Genomic DNA, 23,193 nt, shown 5'->3' with positions numbered 1-23,193 from the left:
ATTTGCGATTTCAGTGATAAGAAACTTCCAAATTCGCGTATTTGATCTCGCGCGCGTTTCCCTTCGAAGAAAACCTGTCTGTCACACAGAGTGATCCTATGTTAATGACACTGCGTTAATTCGAGGGATCACACAGGTGGCAAGGGCACATTGGTAAATGCTCAAATTCTTTGCAGCTATGATTTCGTCAGTCACGGACTGAGAAAAGAACAAAATATGCTCATGCGTAAGAATGACATTTTATGATTAAGTGAGAATTATAGAAGCTCAGCAGTTTAGTTCTGCACATGAAAAAGCACAACGCCAGTAATAAATTTAAATGATTGACAGGGGTTAAATAAACAATCGACAATCTTCAAAACATTTCGTTTATATGTAACAAACGTTTCAAAACACGTCTCATAGCTTAATAAACAACTGTTTCCACATTTTTGTAGTTGGTAGTGTTGAAAGTATCGGAGAGAAACAGTCCAAACATTAACCTACTTTGCTTATTCCATTCCATCTACTGGGGGAGCTCATCCGTAAGTCTTAACTGCCCAAAATCATGCTGTAAGAATAATACGGCGTTATCATCTCAGGTCCGCTTGAAGACATGTGTTTTGAAATGAAATGGCTCTGAGCACTACGGGACTTAACGTCTGTGGTCATCAGTCCCCTAGAACTTAGAACTACTTAAACCTAACTAACCTAAGGACATCACACACATCCATGCCCAAGGCAGGATTCGAGCCTGCGACCGTAGCAGTCGCGCGGTTCCGGACTGAGCGCCTAGAACCGCGAGACCACCGCGGCCGGCAGACATGTGTTTTAACTGCACCATAACAGTACACATTCTCTACTGGAATTTGTTAATAATTCATTACAGTTCACAAGAGAAATCTATGTCCTATACAATACAGGAAGAAAAAATTACTTTTTTAAAAAAAATGTCTTTATCAGACCAAAAGGATGAATAAATATGTTACCAAAATCTATGATTACTTACCTAATGATACAAAATATCTGACAGGTAAGAAAACCTAATAGAAGTTCTTGGCTTATATAGAGCAAAAAAGCTCCAAACTTCTGTCACTAAATCAAAATCATCTCTATATACTTAACACGAAGTCAAATTTAACACGACTTAATAATCAGTGGATTGACTCATTCTGCATGCGAGGTTTGACCGGCTACGTAACCAACAACCTCTGACTACATCACGATTTTACACAGGCCGCTTAGTGCAAATACTGCTGGGATTGCTGGCACTGTTTATTCTTTCAAAGCGAAGTCAGAGTCATAAGGGAAAGAAGACCATGTTTAATGATGAGATATCATCATTCTTTTCTTTCGAACTACTTTTCCAAGAGAAAAAAAATAAAAGAAATACTATCATACGATTGTTTTTTTTTTTTCCTGTGTACCACAGCGACACGTTTTGCGTTTTGGGCCAGTTTCACGCGCGAATGTCGGTTTTTATCACAATTCCGACAGCAATATAAGGGCTGCGCAATATTCTCCAACGCTACAGTCTACAGTCCTTGTTTCGACTAATGGTTCGTCGTTCAATACCATTACCGCGCGAATACACCCAGTCCAATGTCTTGCTCCAGGAGAAGGGACGCGAATGAAACGGGATGAAGTAACACAAACTGCTTTTGTTTTGGTGACTTTAATACCCAATGAACTTACGTTTCTATTTTCATAGTGCTTATTCCTTCAGCCCCTGCTTCTCTGACTAATGCCACAGACGTTCGCAGATACTCTCGTGGTGGAAAACTTTTCTTGGGGGCTGTTTACGCTAAAAACTTTTGCTACCACGAACCCGACAGTTCATAAGCGACACAGTGAGGATGTTCCCCTTCATGTGATTCCTTTCGTTTCTTTCAATCAGTCTTGCCAAATATTCAAACTGCGACAGACACGAAATACGGTGTGTGTGTTTTAGATTCTCGGAATTTCAACATGTTCCCTCTTTGACTGGTACTTGTCTCTCACTTTTTGTCACGTCCGCTATCTAGGTGACCCGAGCCTCGCATGAGTGAAGGTAAAAGGCAGCGACAAGCTGGAATAGCTTGTTAGACAAGACTATCTCACCACGGCATCTGAGCGACACACATTTCGGCGTGCCCATCCACAGACTCCAAGCCGACTCCGCATCCGCTCGGAAACCTGTTGGCCGCATCTCGCAGCTGTCCGCTTTCCTGAGACACTTAATGAGTCCCCTTCGGACCACAAATCGCACAGCCTAGGGACCAGAGCCTCCAAACAGATGCGAAGCACAGAAGGCTCTACCTCGTCTGAGACAGTTGTACGCAGTCCGTCGCCCTACCTCCTGAGCCATTTACTGTCTTAAAAACACGCTGGACAAAACATCAGGCACCGCGTTAAAAGAGCACGTTTTCACCTTGGAATGTAGTAGATGGCGTCGACCTGGTAACAGGCAGTGGTCGTGTGACATTTCACCACTGGCTTGAGTCATGGCAGAAAGTTAAGTGTGTGTATTAGGATTTATGAAGACAGTAAGTCATCACGGTTAAGTAGATGATTTTTTGAATGTATTTGGAAAGAGGATGTACGGTGTTAGTGGCAAATCTGGTATTCGAGCACCATGTCTCATCCCAAGCGTCCAGCTCCAAGTACCATTCCGCGTTCAAAGTCTTAATTCCCGTCGTGCGGCAATGATCACGTCGGAAATGTTCTCGCATGAATCACCTGAGTAAAAATGATAGCTCCACCAATGTACTGCTCTTTCAAACTTTGTGTACGTGATACTGTCCCCGCCATCTGTGCATGTGGATACCGCTATCTCATGACTTTTGTTACCTCAGTGTTCACGCGACAGTGCAGGCGTAAATGGACGCATGCTATGTGAGATCCAATGGCGAAGTGGATATCCTAGATGAATAAAGGCAGTCTGTGCACATTTCACTCACTGTAGATTGTAAAGTGCGAAGTGCTATGAGAGAAGCTAAGGAAAACTAAATAGATAAGAAGTTATTTAAGATGGATACGGAACTTTATCTTCAAAGACAACGAATGACGATCGGCACAGAGAATTAATTATATATAGGAAAAGCTTATTACTACAGAAGGCCAGAAGGACGTTCAATCAACAACTTTTGATTGCTAGAAGACGTTATTTAATCACAACGTAAGTGAGGATCACACATTAAATGTATGTTGATTTGCCTATGGAGTGTGGTAACTATTGGGTAACACCGCAAGTTACAACTTCTGTGGTCCCTGAGCCTGTCCTCCGCATCATGTTGCTGTACAAGGGTTACTCCAAAAGAAATGCACAATCTTTTTTAAAAAAATATATAATTTATTTTCCCTATTTTTGATATTTTTTAGGTATGTAGATATATTCTTGAGAAGCTAAATATTACTTTCCACACAATCTCCGTACTTTTCAGCTGCGTTACGCCACATAGGAACTAAGGTCTCTATACACGCACGGTAGTAGTCAGGACTAGCACGTTGGAGCCGCTGTTTAGCAGAGTCGTCACCTTTCAATCTGGTTCCTCAAAAGGATTCCTTGAGTTTACGGAACAGGTGGTAATCAACGGCACCAGATCAGGGATGTAGGGTGGCTTTTTTCAGTGTTGTGTATCCAAGCTTTGTGATCTCGGTGGGAATTTTCTCACTGACGTGTGCCCAGGCATTATCACGCAACACAAAATATCGTTTCTTTGCCGATGTTGTTTCGTAAGGACTGTCACATACGCGTCAGTACTCTTTGTGGATCCGAATGGCACGATGTCCGCAAGCGAAAGTCTTACTTAACCAACTAACACAGTAGCCATTTCTTTTCCTGCTCGAGGCGCATTTCTGAATTATTTCTTCTTCTTCTTCTTCTTCTTCTTGTATGACGCCATTCCACTGATTGCCGTTTCGTCTTCCAATCAAAGTGACGTAACCACCCTTTCATCTCCGGTTACAATTATTGGAAGGAAGTCATTTCCAGAATCCTCAAACAGTTCCAAATATTCGTTACACACTATCTTCCGTGTTTCTTTGTGGGCATCCCTACTCTCTGAACCTACGTGGTGCCAACATTTTTCAATTTTCTCTGTCTCAATGATATGCATACGCTCGCTTATCCAACTCCCACTTGGATCTACAGATCGTCCACTGTTATGCGTTTGTTAGCCAAATTCAAACTGTGAATACACTGCACATTCTTAGCAATCCTTGCAGTGCTCTGCCTCTGTGCGGGTGGTTCTAAGTACGATAGTGCCCACTTTCATCGCATGATGTACCTGCCTAACGAATAACTGTAGCGAAATGATCGTATGGTATTGTCGGCCGGGAGGCCCCATCCGGGAAACTTCGGCCGCCGAGTATAAGTCTTATTTCAGTCGACACCACACTGGGCGACTTGCGTGACTGTGACAAGGATGAAATGATGATGAGGACAGCACGACACCCAGTCCACGAGCGGAGAAATTTTCCAACCCGGCCGGGAGTCTATGTTAAATATGAAACACCTACAGCCGTCCTTACGATGTTATTTATTACAAGGCTACCAGTTGCGTAAGTACACCATCTTCATGCCTTAACTGACGCTGAGGGGACTAAATCCCGTCGAACACACGATTCCTCAGTGGACGACACCTATGATCTGGTTTTTGCAAACTACCTGTAACAACGATGTGTCTCCAACCATCAACTTGATGGTTGGAGATACAACATCGTGTTACACGTAGTCCGCGAAAACAAATCCAGTTCATAAACGGTGGCCACTGAGGAATCGTGTATACGATTGAAGGTAACACCCTCAGCGTCAGTTAAGGCTTGAAGATGGTGTAACGAAGCACCGCAACTGGTGGCCCTATAACAAATAACATAGCAAGGACGGCTGTGGGTGTTCCATTTTCTTACATAAGTGAACGGCCGAAGTGCATGAAACCTCCAGTCAGAAGGATGGAGACACAAAAGCTCAATCTCCTGTGAATGTCGCTGCCTCGTTCTCACAATACTGGAACATTATAACAGTACGTTGCTTCAGACGAACATGTGCAACAGCTATCTTGATGAAATGCTGCAGCAGCACGACTTGCGGAAACAAGTTTAATTAAATTTGAATATAGGCAGTAAGAACGTTTCTATGAAAAAAAGGTGTGCATTTCTTTTGGCGTAAGTCTTGTAAAACGAGCAACAGAGGGACACAAGTAAATGACGGGAGGCTCACCATTCCTTTCTGACATCTCCAGAGCAGTGACATACTAAGTGCGGCAGACACTCCGCTAAAAAGTAAGTTCGTGATAAAATTAATTATATGTACTTTTATAAGAGGTCAATGAAAACGCTGAAAAAAGTAAAAAATCGTAAGGTGATTTTCAGTATGACCCAAGAAACTGTCCTCATGCCAGAGTCCACAGACCGGTTGTACCTACTTCGAGCAAGCCACTGGTTAGAAATTTGCAGCTAGCTGAAAAGCTTTCAAATGATTTACAACGTTTTCTACATATCTTATAGTTAGTTAATGTCCAGTTTTTTCTACATTAGCAAGAAAATCTATGAAGAAAGCAATAATAATTACCAAATCTACTCGTGTAGGTCTCACGGTGCATGTAATAATAATAATTACAGAAAGGATAGAGACGCTAATTAGTTACCAGTTATAATGTTATATAGATAAATTTAGTTAGTAACTAGTCTTAGATTAACAGTTGCTAATTAGCTGAAAAAATACTCGGGGCGTACTTCTTGTGTAAAATTACAAGTTAATAGTTACTTCATAAATGCGGTATGCTTTCCTTTCAAGATAAAATTAATGTAAATAACAAAAAAAAAAATCACTGCTTACATGGATAAAGAAAACTATTTCGGCTACAACAAGCTTGTTATGTAGACCACTGATTGATTTCACATGGACTGATCCATTTAGGCATTCCACATTTAAGAGTCTGGTGAATTGTGGAGACTGAACTCGCTTATCCCCACCCTCCTTCTGCATGTTGCTGTCAAGTGCGGCAAACAGTCTGCGCCTGTGTACTTCACAGCTCCCGGACGCACAGACAGTGCGCCTCATTTTGAGGAGAACAAAGGATATGGGAGCTTTGTGAAAATAACATTTGTGTTTTGTTTGTGAAGTATGAAGTGAAGATGTAACTTTTTGACATGAGAAATAAGTTCTTGATGTCTCAGTATCATAAATGTAGAAAAAAATTTTCAAATCTAAGAGTAGGTTGCATGAAAATTCGCAAATTAAATTTTTTGGGGCTCTTATATTTCACTTAATTTTTAAAACCTCCAAAATTATGTTATTTTTGTTACTTTTGAAACTTTAAAATAATCATATCAAATCTATTTGACTTACAGACCTAACATTTGTATCACTTTATTCACTATTTCGTAAGCATCAAAAATTTGTGCTACTTCGCGATATTCGTAACCACTGAATCTTCCCAAATCAAACTTTTTGTACAGTTTCACATCGGACTTTTCTGGTTTAAAAAAAATGTTATGTTAGTCATACATTATTTGTTAATGTGTATATCAAATCCCGTGATAGTATTCCAGGGGGGGCATATTAAAATTAATTTAACTGTACTTATCTGCACAGCACCTAGTGCGTATTCTAGAACTTGTTACCAAGTTGTAATGCAAACCTAGTCTGTCAGATCATTATTTTTTCCTTAGTAACAATTTATTACATGATTAGAATCACACAATTAAATTGAGATTTTACTTTCCCAAAACTTACTGCGAAAATGTTTTAACATACACCAGAACACGCTCAAAGAAGACTACGAGTAATTTACTTAATTATACTTACATTTTACAAATACAATACTATTAATGTTGTTGATTACATACTGGTGTTGCTGTTATTATATAACTATGTTTTATTTGAGTGCCTTGCGATGAGAAACTCTTTACTCATATTCAACAAGAAAGTCGGCAAGGTGATCCAATAACAATCTTATTACAGTTGAAATTGCAGTTTTCTTTTAAATGAAATAATCTATGAATAGTTCTGCCAAGCAATAAGGACACACTATTGATCTAACAACACGTTGTTTTCCAACTCTTCATCTCATAGTTGACATACTCTTCCAGTGGCAGTTATGAGATTTAATTTACGAATTACGAAGTTTCTAACTACGGTCAATTTTGCGGATCTTCTTGGTTATAAAAAGAGAGTGTTGGTCCACAAGGATGTGTAAATGTAATGTTTACTACTTCTTTATCATCTCTTGATAGCACAGAAGCCATCCACCGTGTGTTGTCATTGGCACAAGCATAAAGTCCTATGATGTGTTCATTAGCATTCATATGGATCTACACCCACTCTAATTATATTTACATCAAAATCTTCAAAATCCTTAGAAACAACTTTTGCTATGGCTTTGTACACAGGAATAAACGCACGGTACTTTTGAGTCCCTGTATCTGCTATGGCTTTGTAAAATCTTTTTGCCGCGGCATGCTCATTTGTCACACTGAAAAATAGACTGGAGGCATATCTAATTTACTTCACTCAAACAACTGGAAAGAAGCTGATATTTTATGGCTGTGTTTCCACGGCTCATTAAAATTAATGTTCTCAAAACTACCTCAACTGTTACTGTAGGTGCTTGCAAAAACATGCTCATGTCATGATTTACGAATAAATCCCCAATCGCCCAGTAAAACACTAAAAGGCATATGCTGGAATTCGACAAGTACAATGTACCACTTCGTTCGCTCTGCCTAGCACTTGTACTCCAGCGTAAGTACTTAAGTAATTTATTGGACGAGTGAGCACGATACTTTTCTACCACTTTACCAATGAGCACATGTGCCTAACGAGTTATTCATGCACGCATGCACCGATGGATGCAGCAATCTGCTCCCGTTTCCCAAGTCAGCACTATGCTATCAACTGATGTGAATCACTCTGAACAGAAGTAAACATTTTGTTTTATTATACAAAGTAGTCACAAACACTCTGAAAAGCTTTTAAGAGTGTTGCAGGGTAGATTGTGTTGAGAAATAACGGTTACGAAAAAACTAGGTACGTTGCGCCTTTACAGAGTTAATTAGCATTGAAATTAGCCAATCAGGCTATTGCGCGCTCAAATTCAAGCGGCGCACCAGGTATTAGTGTCAGCTGACAACGCACGAGACTGATCAGCCTTATTCTCGGGTTCGATCCTTACTACCGCCCGAAGTGCAGTTTTCCTTCGATTTCTTGTACAAGCTTTTCAGACTTTCTGATCAGCCTGTATATTATCAACATATATTTCCTACTGTTCTTTAGATATGAACCACAACTAAATTAAAAGTTATATAAAATGGAAAGGTCATAAGATCCTTCATATTATTTTTGTCGGTTGTTATATGGCACACTTATGTGCTATTTTAAAATGATAAGACTGCTTAAATAGTACTAAATTTCATGTTAACTGTAGTTTTATGAAGCAGCTTGCAAACTATTTCCAATAGAGGTGCAATTTGCAGTAAAATAAAAATTTAACACGTTCCCTTTGGAATATCATCATGAAATGTCACACTTATTAACAAACACTGTAGAGCTAATATACCCACTTTTTTCCAAAGCAAAAATCCTACTTTGAAATTTAAAAAATTTAAAAAAGGTTGCTTTGGGAAGATACAGCCTTTCGATGAATTTGCTCAAGCAGCACATATAATGAACCGAATAAAATGGCATTTTATAATGAATATTCCAGGCAAGCTGCAAATAGTTTAATTAGTAGTGCTTCCTTACTACAAACTTGTTTCGCCTATAGCGCCATTCTTAAGTGAACTTTTCGATGTTACAGTTGATGAGTCGACTTAGTAGAAGTTGAACATAAACGTCAGTTTCCATACTTACTTACGTCTAGATGGATAAACGTCGATATTGCATCAGTGAGTAAACAACGACTATTTGTTACTAGACTGTTATAAGTCACGAAATTTCTATTTCCGTGAAATACTTTTGGTAGCTAGATTGACAGTTTATTCTCGTTGATGCTTTATGTTTACAGTGTAATCTTCCCAAGTCAGTGACGTTAGTTGTGTTTCATTAAAATTATAATCTTGTTATGATTGGTATATATATTTATCTTTTGTTTTCGTTTACTGTGTGTTTTTACTCTCTGATGCAATATGTGCATATATTCCAATTAGATGTAAATGTATATGTACACTGATCTTTATTTACATCATCTATAAAATTGTGTACAGTCACCAACTGTAGTAACATCGCCCGTATCTCGTGGTCGTGCGGTAGCGTTCTCGCTTCCCACGCCCGGGTTCCCGGGTTCGATGCCCGGCGGGGTCAGGGATTTTCTCTGCCTCGTGATGGCTGGGTGTTGTGTGATGTCCTTAGGTTAGTTAGGTTTAAGTAGTTCTAAGTTCTAGGGGACTGATGACCATAGATGTTAAGTCCGATAGTGCTCAGAGCCATTTGAACCATTTTTGTAATAACATCAACAAGTTTACTTGAGAATGACTCTACAGCCGGAACAAGCTCGTAAGTAAGAAGCACTACTAGTTAAACTAAACGCAGTCTGCCTGCAATAATTCATTACAAAATTTCATATTATGACGTATTCTGTGCTGTGAGCCCAGCCCGAAAAGAAGATAATGAGTAATATGGTATACATTTCTGGCGAGTGCGTGAAATACGAGTTTTCGAGATATGGCCATTTTAAGGTTTCAAAACGTGGAAAAATATCACAACTTGGGAAACTAAAAATTAGTAACTCAAAAACGAAATGTAAAAAAAAAATTTGTAATTTTGGATTTAACCTTATTTGACAGGCCGAATAAAGTGAGAAAACATTACAAAATTGCACACTATCTAAATTCCAATTTATTTATTTATAACCGATTGATTTCACAGGGAATGAGCCGCCTCCGGAATTCATTTCGAGTTCTACAAAGTAGATTTTAGGTTTCCAAAGCCTTCATAATACGGAATAGTAAACGTGTTTAACTTGGCTGTAAGAAAGACACTGACCTGACTTCGGAGAGGCGGTTGTCGGCAGCCGCGATCTGGCGCACGAGCTCGTCGCGCTCGCGCTCCTTGGCCTGCAGCGTGTCGTTGATGCGCTGCTTCTGGCGCTGGAACTCGCGGTAGAGGTCCCCCTCGAAGTTTGCGTTCGGCTGCGGCTCGACGACGGCGACCGGGTGGACGGCCGGCAGCTGCGGCGGGGGCTGCGGCTGCGGGGGCCCCACGGAGCAGCGGTCCGACAGCGAGTCGCGGCGAGACGAGCGCGCCGTCGTCGCCGTGGAGGAGGCGGTGGCGGGCGAGTCGCGGCCGCGGTGCTCCGGCGTGGACGCCGCCGAGGACAGCGCGCCGCCGCCGCCGCCGGCCTTGCGGTCGGGGCTGCGCGACTGGCCGCGCACCGGCCGCTTCGCCGTGCTCGCCCCCGCCGGGCTCGGCGGCTGGAACTCCGAGTACGAGGTGCTCAGAAAGACGTCGCCGTCGTTCTCGAACAGCCGGTCCACGCTGGTGTTCATCAGCTTGTTGTTCTTGTAGCCCGTTAGGTGAAAGCTGGCGAAGGAGGAGCGCGACATGGCGTGGTGGCCGCTGAGGATGTCGCCGGTGGAGAGGGCCATGACGACGGGGTTGGCGAGGCCGGCGCCCGCGCGGTGCGGCCCCACGCCTGCGCCCTGCTGCTGCTGGTGGTTCTGCTGCTGTTGCTGCTGGAGGCCGTGCGGGAGCCCGTCCAGCGCCGGCAGCAGCGAGCGCGACATGATGTCGGCGGCCGAGCGGGGCCGCGTGAACGGCATCGCCGAGTGCGGGAACTGCTTCGGCTTGATGGGCGTCACCAGCATGTGCTCCGTCCAGGAGGTCTCCAGCGACGGCCGCTCCAGGCGCACGATGTCCACGTTGAGCGTGCGCTGCTCGAACGGCACCGAGAACGTGTCGGCCGGAATGCTCTGCAGCCACGACAGCAGGCTCAGGTCGGAGTCGCTGTAGCCCACGGATCCGTCCAGCAGGCGCGAGAAGGTCATTTCCTGCTGCTGGGACTCCTTGTTGCCCGTCGCCTTCGCCTGGCAGTAATTGACGCACGACTCGTACAGTATCCCCTTGATGATGAGGTGTATCAGGCGGTCGTTCTTCGCGGTCGGCGTCGGCTCCACGATGCCGGCGGCCGTCTTCTTGATGCACGGTAGGAACTGCTCGACTAGTGGGTACACCTCGCGGAAGCACTGCACGCGCGCGTTGCTCGGGTTCCAGTCTTTGTACTGCAGATGGTCGGAGAGCCGCGGCAGCGTCAGCAGCAGGCAGAGGTTGGAGTAGTCCTCCTTCGAGGGCGCGACGCGCTCCAGCTCGTTCAGCACCTTGACCACGTCCTCGACGGCGCTGTCCACGGAGGTGGGCGCCGCCGTCGGCGAAGTCGCCAGCAGCGCCTCAGACTTGATGCACAGCAGCTCGACGTACTTGTGTCGCAGCACGGCGTAGCGGAACCGGCGCGCGTCGAACGTGGGCAGCGCCTCGAGCGGCTGGATGAACTCGAGCACGTCATCCCACTGGCCATCGAGGATGAGCTGCCGCAGGAAGAGTACGTCGTCCGAGTAGTTGCCGTTGATGACGCCCGTCTCGCGCTCCAGCGACAGCTGGCTGATGTGCAGGTCGCGCGAGTGCAGGAAGTCCAGCGTCAGCCGGACCACGTCCTCCTCGCGCAGCGTCAGGTGCGCAGAAGGCATTACGTACCGGATCCGCAACCTGCCAAACACACCCGCTGTTATACCCAACTGCGCTACAACGACGTGCTTAGAGCTAGAGGCAGCCACAAATGACACGGCAGTTTAAATTATTACTAACGGGCTTCCAAAGCTAAATAGACAACGACGTATACGTTCGTTTGGTGCGAGATTTGTGTACGGGAGTAACGTCTTGCATTTAGAAGGCTGTAGCGAATCGAGGAGAGACTAGCCTTTCGTGCAACACAAATATACACAACTAGTTGAGAAACCGGGCGTTGCCTGGGACAGAATACATGGCATAGGATAAGGCATGAGTACCATTCTACTTATGAGATGCAAACACACGTATATCTCATTAAGGATATTATGAGTGCAGTTATCCTGTTAGCAACGTGCGCGACAGTGCGTGTGAGTGAACGGCAAAAATTCGAGAAATATTGAGCAATAAATATTCTTAGACAAAGCTAAATAGTATATGACTTACGAAGTTTACCGTATACGTGAAAATGTTCTTATTCTTTCATTCACGATGCAATATACTCACGAAGAGTACTACAAAAGAAAAATAATTGACGCTAAATCATGAGGATTGTAATCACGAAGAATAAGCGAAATGTTTATCTGAAATCACTGTAGCGTGCAGTTCTATTATTCATTTGTCACGTACGAGCACTTTTATCTGAGTCTATGTGGCTCCTTCTCCTGTGTCTCTCTGTTGATCGTCGACTAAGTGTGACTGACAAAAACACACACAAACTAAAAACTGATCTATTAATAACATGTTATTAAGTCTGAATGACAAAATCGTGCAAGCATCCTACTACGTTGGACGAAGGAAACAATAAACGCAGTTTCAAATGTACATTGTTAAGTTCGTTTTCATAGACTTTCTGAGACCATTTATTGCTCCACATTTTGCGGATTTTTGCTCGCCACACTCACCCACTGCCACGCACCGCGACCAAATTCCCTTACAAAAAGCTTTAGATCAAGGGCTACCTACCACCATAACCACGAGAGGGTGGCAAGAGGTGACCATGGAGAAAAGTCTGTCAGCACGTGTACACACACACACACACACACACACACACACACACAAACCTTTTCTACATAGATATAGATTTAAAAAAAATACATGGCGGGTCAAAATCGATGGATGGATTACAAGCGGCTATAATTATTTAATGCATAGCCGTACACATAATGTAAAAGGAAATTCAAAGCTTCGATCGTCGCACCAGTGCAGGGATGCGGGCCCATATCCGGCGATGTGTAATTGAAGAATTTGTCCGCCTTTCGTTTGAACGAAAACCATGGAAACCAACGTAAGGAGCCAGAGGAAGCTTGAAACGCCACAAACAACAGTTTGGTGTGTTCACAAACCAATATCTTCCAAACCGTTGGATGGGTCGCACCTAAGATGGCATGTTCTGCTCTTGGCTATCTTAATATACCGACCTGATACCCATGTAGTTCTTTTTATGGGGTTGTGTGAAAGACCATCCGTATGTCCCCTTTTGGTGAAAACAGCTCCAGAGCTCAAAATGCGCATTTCTGATACGCTCGCGTCGGTAACTCCCCATGTGCTTGAGAGCGTACGCCATCAAATGGATTACCACTTACATGTTGTCCGTGTGACCAAGGAGAGAAATATAGACCACCGACGCAATACGTGAAAAATGTTTCTTTTACATTCTCTTTAATTCTTACCGTTGTATCGCTATCCATTATATAGTTACAGCCATTCAAAATCACCACATTCGTTTTGTATTGCATTGCACCTACGGATGCTACAAAGCAACAGTGACGAGCGTAGTACTACGTTAGGCTGAGGTGATAACACTAGAAGCAATGACGTAGAACAAATAAAGCAAGAAGAGAGAAAAATGCTAAGGAAAATTCTAGGCCCTAACTGAGGTGGTGGTGAGGTGCACGCAAAGATATAGGGGAAGAACTGTACCAGACCTCGAGGACACTACCAGGAGAACTCAGACAGGAAAGGACAAGATTTGAAGGACATCGTCATCAGGATGACTGTGGAGAGAAACAATCGAAAGATTATGGAGAACAACAGCTAGTACAAGAGAGAAACCTGGAGCCAAGTTGTTTGTTAAACTCGGGTGGTGTTAGCTGGAGCCGAGAGAGAAGGTGGAAGGAAAGCAAAACTGGAGAAGCAAGTACACATTGACTAGTATTCCAGAGATCAACGGCGGAGAACAATACAGGAAAATGACAAACAATTGTGCAGTGAAGAGAATAGGATAATGAAGATCTCTGAAGCAGAGCGCGAGAGAAGAGTAAGATTTTGGGATGAGAAAAAAAAAGACGAGAAGAAAATCGCACTCATGTAATGGATACAAAGGTCCTATACATACTGTAACGAAAGAAGATGAAGAGGTACCTTATCTTTTGGGTGTAGGGCCAACTGTTTGGAGACCTGGATACATTTACGGAGTCGCGTCACTTTGCAACAGGCGATCTGGCGAGAAGTTAGTTGCAACCACAAACTACTGCAAGCCACTGTATATAGCCTGTGTAACATAAAGGGCATGGTGCTGTGAAGTGTAATACGAACTGACAACAATCAGTCAACAAGTGCAAGTTTACTTTCATACAACATTAACGGACGGAACCGTAAAATTTCCTAAGTGATTCATCGTATTTTAAGACAGGTATCCAAGCTATTTCAGGGTCCATGCTTGTTGTGTACATTCTTGAGAGATTAGTATTGACGGGAATTATTACTGAAACAGGAAAAGTTTGTAATCTGCTGGTAGAAACATTTGTTTCTACTTTCTTTAATTCAGAAATGTTTCGATAAGACTTGTACAGGTCTTCTCCTTTGCCTTGTATTGCTTCACATTTTAACAGTCTTTTCCTAACTGTAGTTAAAAATTCCCCGGAAATAATCGAGTGAGAACATTCTTGGACAGTGGAGTAGAAGATACGGCAGCAGCAATAAAATATGCCACTTGCTACAGATGCGAAACGATTCGACCTACAAGGAAAAACTGCGTACTTGTCTGATGACAGGGATTTCAAGAAACAGACAAACTGGGGAATCGGCAAGTCTGGACAAAGACATGAAGGACTGTCACTTTTGAGAGATTTCACAAGCTAAAGAAAGAAGACCATACCTAAGCGTGGTGGTGTCTAAGTACGTTACTAAGTATGGTCTCAAAAATATGCTAGGAGTGAACGAGGAATGCCAGGGAGAAGAGAGTAATCCTAAATACTACCGTGAAAACGACTTCTTTCATGCATACAAATCTCGTTATCCTTTGAGGCAACTTATGGAAGCATTAAAATGTTTCCGAAGTGTGTAAATGATGTGAAAGTCAAACTTTCTCACATGATGTTTTCAAAAGAATACAAATTTAACGAAGCCTTCGGTTTCAAACTCAAGGAAAACCCGATATTTATGCTTTTAATAAAACTACCAAGAGAAATAGCTTCAAAAATTGACGAAGTCAGTATCGCGTTGATTCACCTCTGGCCCTTGGTAGGATGTGGCAAGTACGAAGACACGCAGTAGAAACTCTCGCCATGTGCGAGCGGGAATTATTTTGCTGAAATGTAAACCCAAGATGGCTTGCCATGAAGGGCAACAAAACTGGGCTTAGAATATCATCGGCGTACCGCTGTGCAGTAACGCCACCGCAGATGACAACCAAAAGGGTCCTGCTATGAAAAGAAAGTGCACCCCATACCAGTACTTCTGGTTGGCGGGTCTTATGGCGAGCGATAGTCAGGTTGGTATCCGCCAGCTGGGCGGGCGTCTCCAGACACATCTTCGCCGTGGAATCTCAATGACTGGATTAGAACTGAGTGATGAGTCTCGCTTCGAAATGAGGCTCGATGACCAGCGGAGATGTGTTTAGGGGCGCCCCGACAGTAGTGGGACAGCAATCTGACAATCTTAAGAAACAACGTGCTGATTCAACGTATGTTAACATGCTGAAGAATTAAGACCTGTCAATTGGCTCTGGGCACTATGGGACTTAACATCTATGGTCATCAGTCCCCTAGAACTACTTAAACCTAACTAACCTAAGGACACCCAGTCATCACGAGGCAGAGAAAATCCCTGACCCCGCCGGGAATCGAACCCGGGAAACCGGGCGTGGGAAGCGAGAACGCTACCGCACGACCACGAGCTGCGGACACCTGTCAATTCTGTGGCTTTTATTAGACTTCATTAGGGTGGTGAGAAATTTAAAATTGAACGCGGAGAAAAGCAGTTATTCTCAGTAGCCTTGGGCAAAGTTTACAGATTCTTAAACTGGGGTAACAAAGAAAGAAAATGAGTTAATAAATCGATTCGGAACCACCACCTCTTGCTAATGACACTGCACTGTTTGCCTCTAGCGCATGTAAATTTCAACAGCTAAAGTAAGAAATTAATAGAAGCAGTTTTCTAGTAGACTGGAAAATAAATTATAAAGTACAACGAACACATAACAAGAAATAGTACAATTTATCAACTACGTCACAGAACCAGATGGCGGATTTTTTGTATTTAGAGTAGTTAATAATGACTGGTTGAACAGATAAGAAATAAATGAATAAAAATTCCCTGGAGAATTTTTAATGCACAAATTATAGTTTTCAAAAGTACGCATTACACGTGTGTGAAATCGGTGTGTATTAACAGCCTACAGTTGCGGCTGAGAGACAGGGATTTCAAAGGCTAAAAGCCCTTCGGAAAATACATAAGTTATCACACTGACAGTACTTCGAAAATTTTGAAGTAGTAAGCAGCTTACGTCGCCGTCAGTCAATAGCAAGCAGTAGTCGTCGCCGATTTAACGAAGCCATTACGTTGCACTCACGCTGGGATCTTGCTCCGAATAACGGCACGAGACAGCCCTCGAAACTGCGTAGCGAGAACAATATTTCACTGCAGGACGGCGTCTGCAAATTCATCGTCGAATTCAATTCTGCGACGACAATGTGAATTCAAATTTAGAAACTGATCGCTATGATTGTGCGTGTTGAGATCTCACCGCGATGAGGACACTCGCTTGTGTCATTTAACACGGAAACAAAGATTTCTAGCGACTATTGAATGTGTGTTCACGAAGTACTTGCATCAACATCTGCGTCACACTGGACAGCTCCTGAGCCTAAGTTTTAATTGAAGTTAAATGTATTAAGGGCGGACTTGAAGATCCCGGATTTACGTTTGTGTTCCAGCTGAAAAACAAGAATTAAACGCTTGACGCGACATCCTTTACGGCTCTAATACGAATTTTGTACTAATAAAAAATTGCGAAAATATCCGTTCAGAACGATTGGCAGGCTCCACACTAGTGATAAACGCAGCCTCAGTCGATAAAGATCGTCACATCGCTTACGATGGCTGTTCACGCACTGAGCTAAATCGCTGATTTTACATGCATTAGTTGGTAAAACTGCTGACTGTATTGGGGCGGAGCACAAAGTCACATTGGACAGTGATTGGGAAGTGAATTGGCCTTGTTACTTCAATCAATTTGTGGAAACCACAAAAAAACTATTTTTAAGCCATGTAGATACTGACGATGTTGATGTATTGCGTCTAATAATCGTTGGCAGCACAACATTATACAGCGAACTAATATTTAACGTTCGTTCATTTAAATTTCACTTTACCGAAGCATTACGATAACTGCGTGGTATACTTCTCCAAATGACTAGTTCGTAAAACTTAGGACGCGGTGCATCGCTTTTGCGACAGGGAAGTAGGGTACACCCAACCCTTCTACACAAATATCAGGCTATTTCCTCATCTCTGTCGTGCCAGCAACGCACTAGACGGACAAATTATGAACTCAGGTGGAACAGAGTTTAAGTAGTTCACTGACAGGCTGAATACGGCTCCCACTCGTTATTGAGTCACACGTGTGCAACGACTGGGAGGTAATCTGGCTTTAAATAAAAATACATGTAAATCTTTCACCAACTATCCTATTTACAGGCATGAGAACTCAAGAAGAGGAGGAAGAGTAGGAGGATAATGATGCTTACAGCCCAACTAATTGTGTCCTAATAGCCACAACGCCAAGACACCTCGATAGACCACAGTTACCTCCATAGACTGTAACTGATTCGCGGAAATACGTATTATAGAAGCCTGCTTAGGAGTAAAACACGTCGCATAAGAATACTGCAAGTGTTGGTGGCAGTTAAAATTTCGCACGAGATGCTGGAATGCCACAAACATATTTATTTCATCGATGAGTTGTTGCTTCTACGCCTGTCCTACACTGAACAGTTTACCAAAGCAACAAGGTGTAGTAACTTCGTGGCAAAAACCACTTCACAAATCACTAACTATGAATAAATTGAAGGAAATTATAATCATTCTGATGTTCATATTGATCGCACGTCTTTAAAAAACACCACTGTCTTTCAGTGTTACTACCCTCCTGTGAAAACTGAGGCACAGAGACACTGAACATTCCTTAATTTTTGTTTTTGTGGACCACGTGAGGATGTAAGGACTTGTACAAACATTTCAAGCACAAATTGCTTGTGACTGCCATGGGATGCAATAGAATCCATTTTTAAATCAGACGCCAATCCAGAAGTAGTGCACGGAAATTCAGTCTGGCTGCGAAAGCCTACGAACTGACGTTTAAAAACTTAGCTCACTTTTGACACACACTAAATTGTTTAATCATAATGGGTATTTCTATGTACACCCTACAACTATGACAACAGCCGATTTTCATACCAGTGCAGTAATTTGTATTGAATGTATATTTTTTGAAGTAACAATTACAAAGTTTTACGAAACAGGCGACATGCTATCACTGAACTCTATGCCTGACAGAGCAACGGTCTCGACATGGTTGCTTGAAGTACTCAACCAATAAGTCTTCGTTCTAACTTGGATATTTTCGGAAAATACTTCGTACTATGTAATAAATTTATTATAAAAAGCCACAAGGAAAATCCTTTCAGCATACAGGCAGCCTATCTGGTACGTTTCCAAATTAATACGTAAATGATGATATAGATTATAGTCATTTTGGCACCCAATTTCTGGTACATTTCTGTACCACATCCAAATAGCCAAGTGAAGTTTCCTCACATCATACCGCTTCCTCACCTCCCCGCTGAAGACTAACAGTCTGGTAATCAGCTATAGTTTGTCAACGTCTACTAGCCAGTGGTAAACCGATCCAGTACCAACAAATACACTTCACCCTATTATCGACCAGTTTAACGAAGTAATGAGTCTCGTACGAGCGGCAGCCAAGGTATTAATTTTCATTTAAAAAAAAAATAAAAGTTACGTAATTACAGAATTGAAGCCAGTTCTTAGCAATTGTGATCTCAATTAGACTATCATAAATGAAGGAACAGCATCTAAATGACAATTTACTTTTATTCACGACTACACTCTGTAATATTATAGCTTCGTAAATTTTAATTTTTATTTGATCGCCTCTTTTCCCTTTTCCAACCTGGATCTGAAGATGGTCGGCAGCGCAATCTAAACCGGTAGTGGTGAAAAAAGACACAGTGATCCAGGCGGTGTTTATCTTCTTCTTCTTCTTCCATATAGGCCTATTAAGGACCACGGCATTCAGCTGTCGTGTTTGGAGAGGGTACGTTCGGCCAGTAGTTGCTCGTCCTCTGGCTGTGTTGTTCCTTCCTCTCCTATATTGGTGATTGTCCTGGATCCCAATTTACTTTGCATTTTCCTGAGAAATGTGTGGCCTTTCCAGTCACTTACGGTACCTTTAATTTCCTGCGGATTTTTCGTCACTTCCCTCTACCATGGTGATTTGGTCTCCCTCTTTTGCTTTTATACAAGAGGCTGTCAGTTCAACCTTCTGGGATGCATCCTGTAGACATGTCCAATTGAGGCTACACGTCTCTTCGCAGCCACGTCGATATTTTTTTCACAATTTGTAGAGCACCTGATTTGATCGTCTTTTATGTTCTTTAGCTTCCTTGACTAGTCTCATTATCTTCCTCATAATCACACAACGTTTGTTTGTAGGTAAATGTCTTCAGTCCGGGTACACATCGAAATCCCCGCACCACATTTCCGCAGCGCGCCACTTTCACCAAAACAAAATGGCGCTGGCCATTGTTAAAACGCAGTACTGCGCGGCAATTCGGTTTCTGCATTTGCAGGGGAACAGTGCTGCAACAAGCCATGCTGAGTTGGTTGAAGTGTGCGCCAACAATGCACTATCATATGAAGCAGTGGTTAGGAGATGCTGACGCTTAAAATATATCCACAAACAAGTGTGGACGAAGAAAAACGAAGCGACAGAACAACTGTCTGTGAAGAACCGAAAACGCAGAGAGACGTGAGGCCATGGTGCTCGGACACAGGCGTTATCACAGTCGAGGCGATGGTGGAAAAGTGAAATTCAGTCATTAGTCAGTTTTCAACGTCCGCTTCCTTAGCTACGTTGTCGTCCTGTTTCGTCGCTATTAATCCCGGGTTTAACTCCTGGTTCTGCCAGGGATTTTCCACTGGTGGGAAAAATTGAACTGGCTGCATTCAGTCTCGTGATGCTATTTAGAAGCTATTTGAGTTAGAAGTAGCGGCTTCTAACCAGGAGAACACAGCAGACAGCAAGTGCTATAACTCGATTTCCCAGAACTTCGATCAGTGGAAGAGGGGTCAAAATAAGCGAACACGTGCCTCGGCTGATCCGTAGGTACTTGACCGTTCCTGAGACAATGACAAAGTTTTCGAGGCACTGCACGTGCCTTTTGCCGAATAAACAGTTCGACCGCAGCGATGGCGCAGTGGCTAGCGTCGCTGCTTCACGCTTTTGCGACCCTTGTCCGAAACCAAATTGTTACTTTTATTTTTGTTTTTCATTTATCTACCCATGTCTGTAGAAGGTTACTGCACGAATTTCTTCCAATGTATATTGAAATAAGGCTGTCCTTATTCGTTTACTATTTGATGTTTAGTGAATGAATTAAGAAACTATAAATGAATGGAAAAATAACTTGAAAGTGTTTTCGGTGCAATACCTGCAGTGTCTCTTGATGCATGAACATTCGGATAAGTGATCCGTTATGCCTGGTTTGCCGCGAGGTTATTGCCAACGCGTGAAATCTTCGGCACTGTTAACGAAATGTTACACGTTAACTCGGTGTGCACCCTGGCGCATAAAATGCCGAACCCACATGAGGGGTGGGGGTGGCAGGGAGAGGCAATCTGTAGTACACGGCCCCTGCGCCGTGTGACGCCGCGCCTGGTAGCCCAACACGTCCGCTGGATGGCTGCTCGCAAAAACAAACACAGCCATCAAGTGTCATGCGGCGTGTAATGCAAATGCACACTGCAGGGCATATGCCCTAACAGAATGCTGCATCCATATCGCTCATGTAACGTTTCAGCACGTACACACAGTTACCAGAGCTGCTAACACGCAAGGTAATTTTCAACACTAGGAAGAAACTGCTTGGAGACGCTCAGTGACAAGGGGAGGCAAGGCATTCGGTTCACGGATTTACTTCAAGCTTTGTAAACTTTAGCGCGTGAAACTTCTCTTGTGATTTTATCGAAATCGCGTAAATGATGTACCACTACGTTGCAGCCCTGAGCACGAGATGGCTGTGGTCATGTGGTTAGCGTTCAAGATCCGAAACCAGTCGATCGCTGCATCGAGCCCCGCTCATGTTTTTCTTTTTTATTTTTTTCAACACTAGTCACATTTCACACATATGACATTTGAAAGGTAATATGATGGAAGGACACGTGTATTTGCATGAAGTTTTATTGGTTTTCCAGCCGGCCGGAGTGGCCGTGTGGTTCTGGGCGCCACAGTCTGGAGCCGAGCGACCGCTACGGTCGCATGTTCGAATCCTGCCCCGGGCATGGATGTGTGTGATGCCCTTAGGTTAGTTAGGTTTAATTAGTTCTAAGTTCTAGGCGACTGATGACGTCAGTAGTTAAGTCGCATAGTGCTCAGACCCATTTTTTTTATTGGTTTTCCAATGTTATTTCGCTGATTACTAATTTTTACCATCACAAAAAGTATTATGCGACTTTTATTTCTATAGGTAAGTTAAGACGTTATCAAGCGTCATCAAACTTGTTCGACTTTTTGACTGACAACGAAGGAGAATTGCTTCTTGTGATTATACTATTAAATCACATTCAATCGTACATTGCCAATTTTCAGCACCGGTACTTACGAAAATGTTGCGTTTAGGCCTGGTTTGCACCCAAATTGTCGCAAGAAAGAGAGATTTTTCAAAAGTCAACGGGCTTTGTTTTCCCCCCCTCAGAAACTCTGAAGATTTCTTGAGCATGCGGGACAACTGCGTTCATTCGATGCAATGGATGCAGACTTGATTTATGTTTTCCGTATGAGAAAATATCATTCTGCAACATGTAATGTCGAAAGGGCATCAGGCGGTTAAACGTACATTACCCTCATATTCTGTCATATTGCAACTCATTGTCTTATTGAATAAAGTTAATTACATCTTCATTTATCTATGTTTCACCTGGGCTTTCAAAGCCTGTCCCTTGTCCTTGAAACATCTGTCTGTAGATCGAAGCGTCGAGGTGCAAAGCAGTTCTCGGTATCTTATCCCATTGCAGATGTAAAGGATATCGGGGATCACGACAGGTATGTATTTTCAGGAAAACTTTAAGCGTTTGGTCGTTTACTTGTCGAGAGTTTCAAATATAATATCTGTTCTGATGATAAAAATTAGCAGAACAGCCAAATAACAATGGAAATTCAGTGAAAGTTCAAGCAAATTTACGTGTGTTTTAATCATATTATCTCTCAAAAGTAATATGCATTAAATATTACTAGTACTGAAAAAACTAAATAAAAGAACACTAGAGGGGTCCGATCCAGCAATCCACCAATTACGGTGATTGAACGTTAACCACATGATCGCGCAATGCATCAGTACATTACTCACGCGTAAAACTTCTCTTGCGATTTACTCGAAATCACACCTTACACCTTATTAACTGCACATTACGTTGTCCTAATGGTGTAGTTAAAGTGTACAAAATCTGAAGTAAATTCATGATCAGAATGTCGTGGCGTCCTCTTGTGGGAAGGGAAACATTTAACAACATATTAAGAAAAATGCTTTCGGGCCTGTTGAGATCTATACATTCCTTCGAATTCCGAAGTCATCATGGGTACACCACTCCCTGGCACAATCTGTGAGCAAGAGGGAGACTCTTCCACAAGTGCTACTCTTGGAAGTTTCGTATGAGACTGATTGGTGAGGGGGGTTACGGGACTAAACGGCGAAATCATCAGTAACGCGATTCCAAAATGTTATGTAAGCACAACGTCGGTGAATTTTGGAGGTACGAGATCGGCGATTGGCGAAAGTAAAGCTGTGAGGATAGGTCGTGAGTCGTGATCGGGTAGAGCACTTGCCCGCGAAACGCATAGGTCCCGGGGATCGAGTCTCGGTCCGGCACACAGTTTTAACCTGCCACGAAGTTTCATATCAGCGCACACGCCACTTCGGAGTGAAAATTCTTTCGATATAAACGTTATCTACGATTTGTTCACAAATCAGACTGTAATTATAAGAGCTGAAGGA

At 42.9% G+C, this 23,193-nt stretch overlaps 1 protein-coding gene across 4 annotated transcripts in view; it reads right to left on the bottom strand.

The window, feature by feature from the left end:
* The window catches only part of LOC124794701 (WD repeat-containing protein 47), a 699,296-nt gene that overhangs the window by 370,558 nt on the left and 305,545 nt on the right, over window positions 1–23,193 (bottom strand). For all 4 annotated transcript variants that reach the window (XM_047258268.1, XM_047258271.1, XM_047258269.1 and 1 more), the window contains one exon: window positions 9,944–11,659. In XM_047258268.1, coding sequence (XP_047114224.1) covers window positions 9,944–11,640 — 1,697 coding nt within the window. In that variant the 5' untranslated portion in view covers window positions 11,641–11,659. The remainder of the gene's footprint in view (window positions 1–9,943; window positions 11,660–23,193) is intronic.

This window comes from Schistocerca piceifrons, chromosome 4 (genome assembly GCF_021461385.2).
Source record: "Schistocerca piceifrons isolate TAMUIC-IGC-003096 chromosome 4, iqSchPice1.1, whole genome shotgun sequence".
Classification (NCBI taxonomy): Eukaryota; Metazoa; Arthropoda; class Insecta; order Orthoptera; family Acrididae; genus Schistocerca; species Schistocerca piceifrons.
The sequence above is the reverse complement of the archived record's forward strand: the minus strand, read 5'-3'. Positions and strand labels throughout refer to the sequence as shown.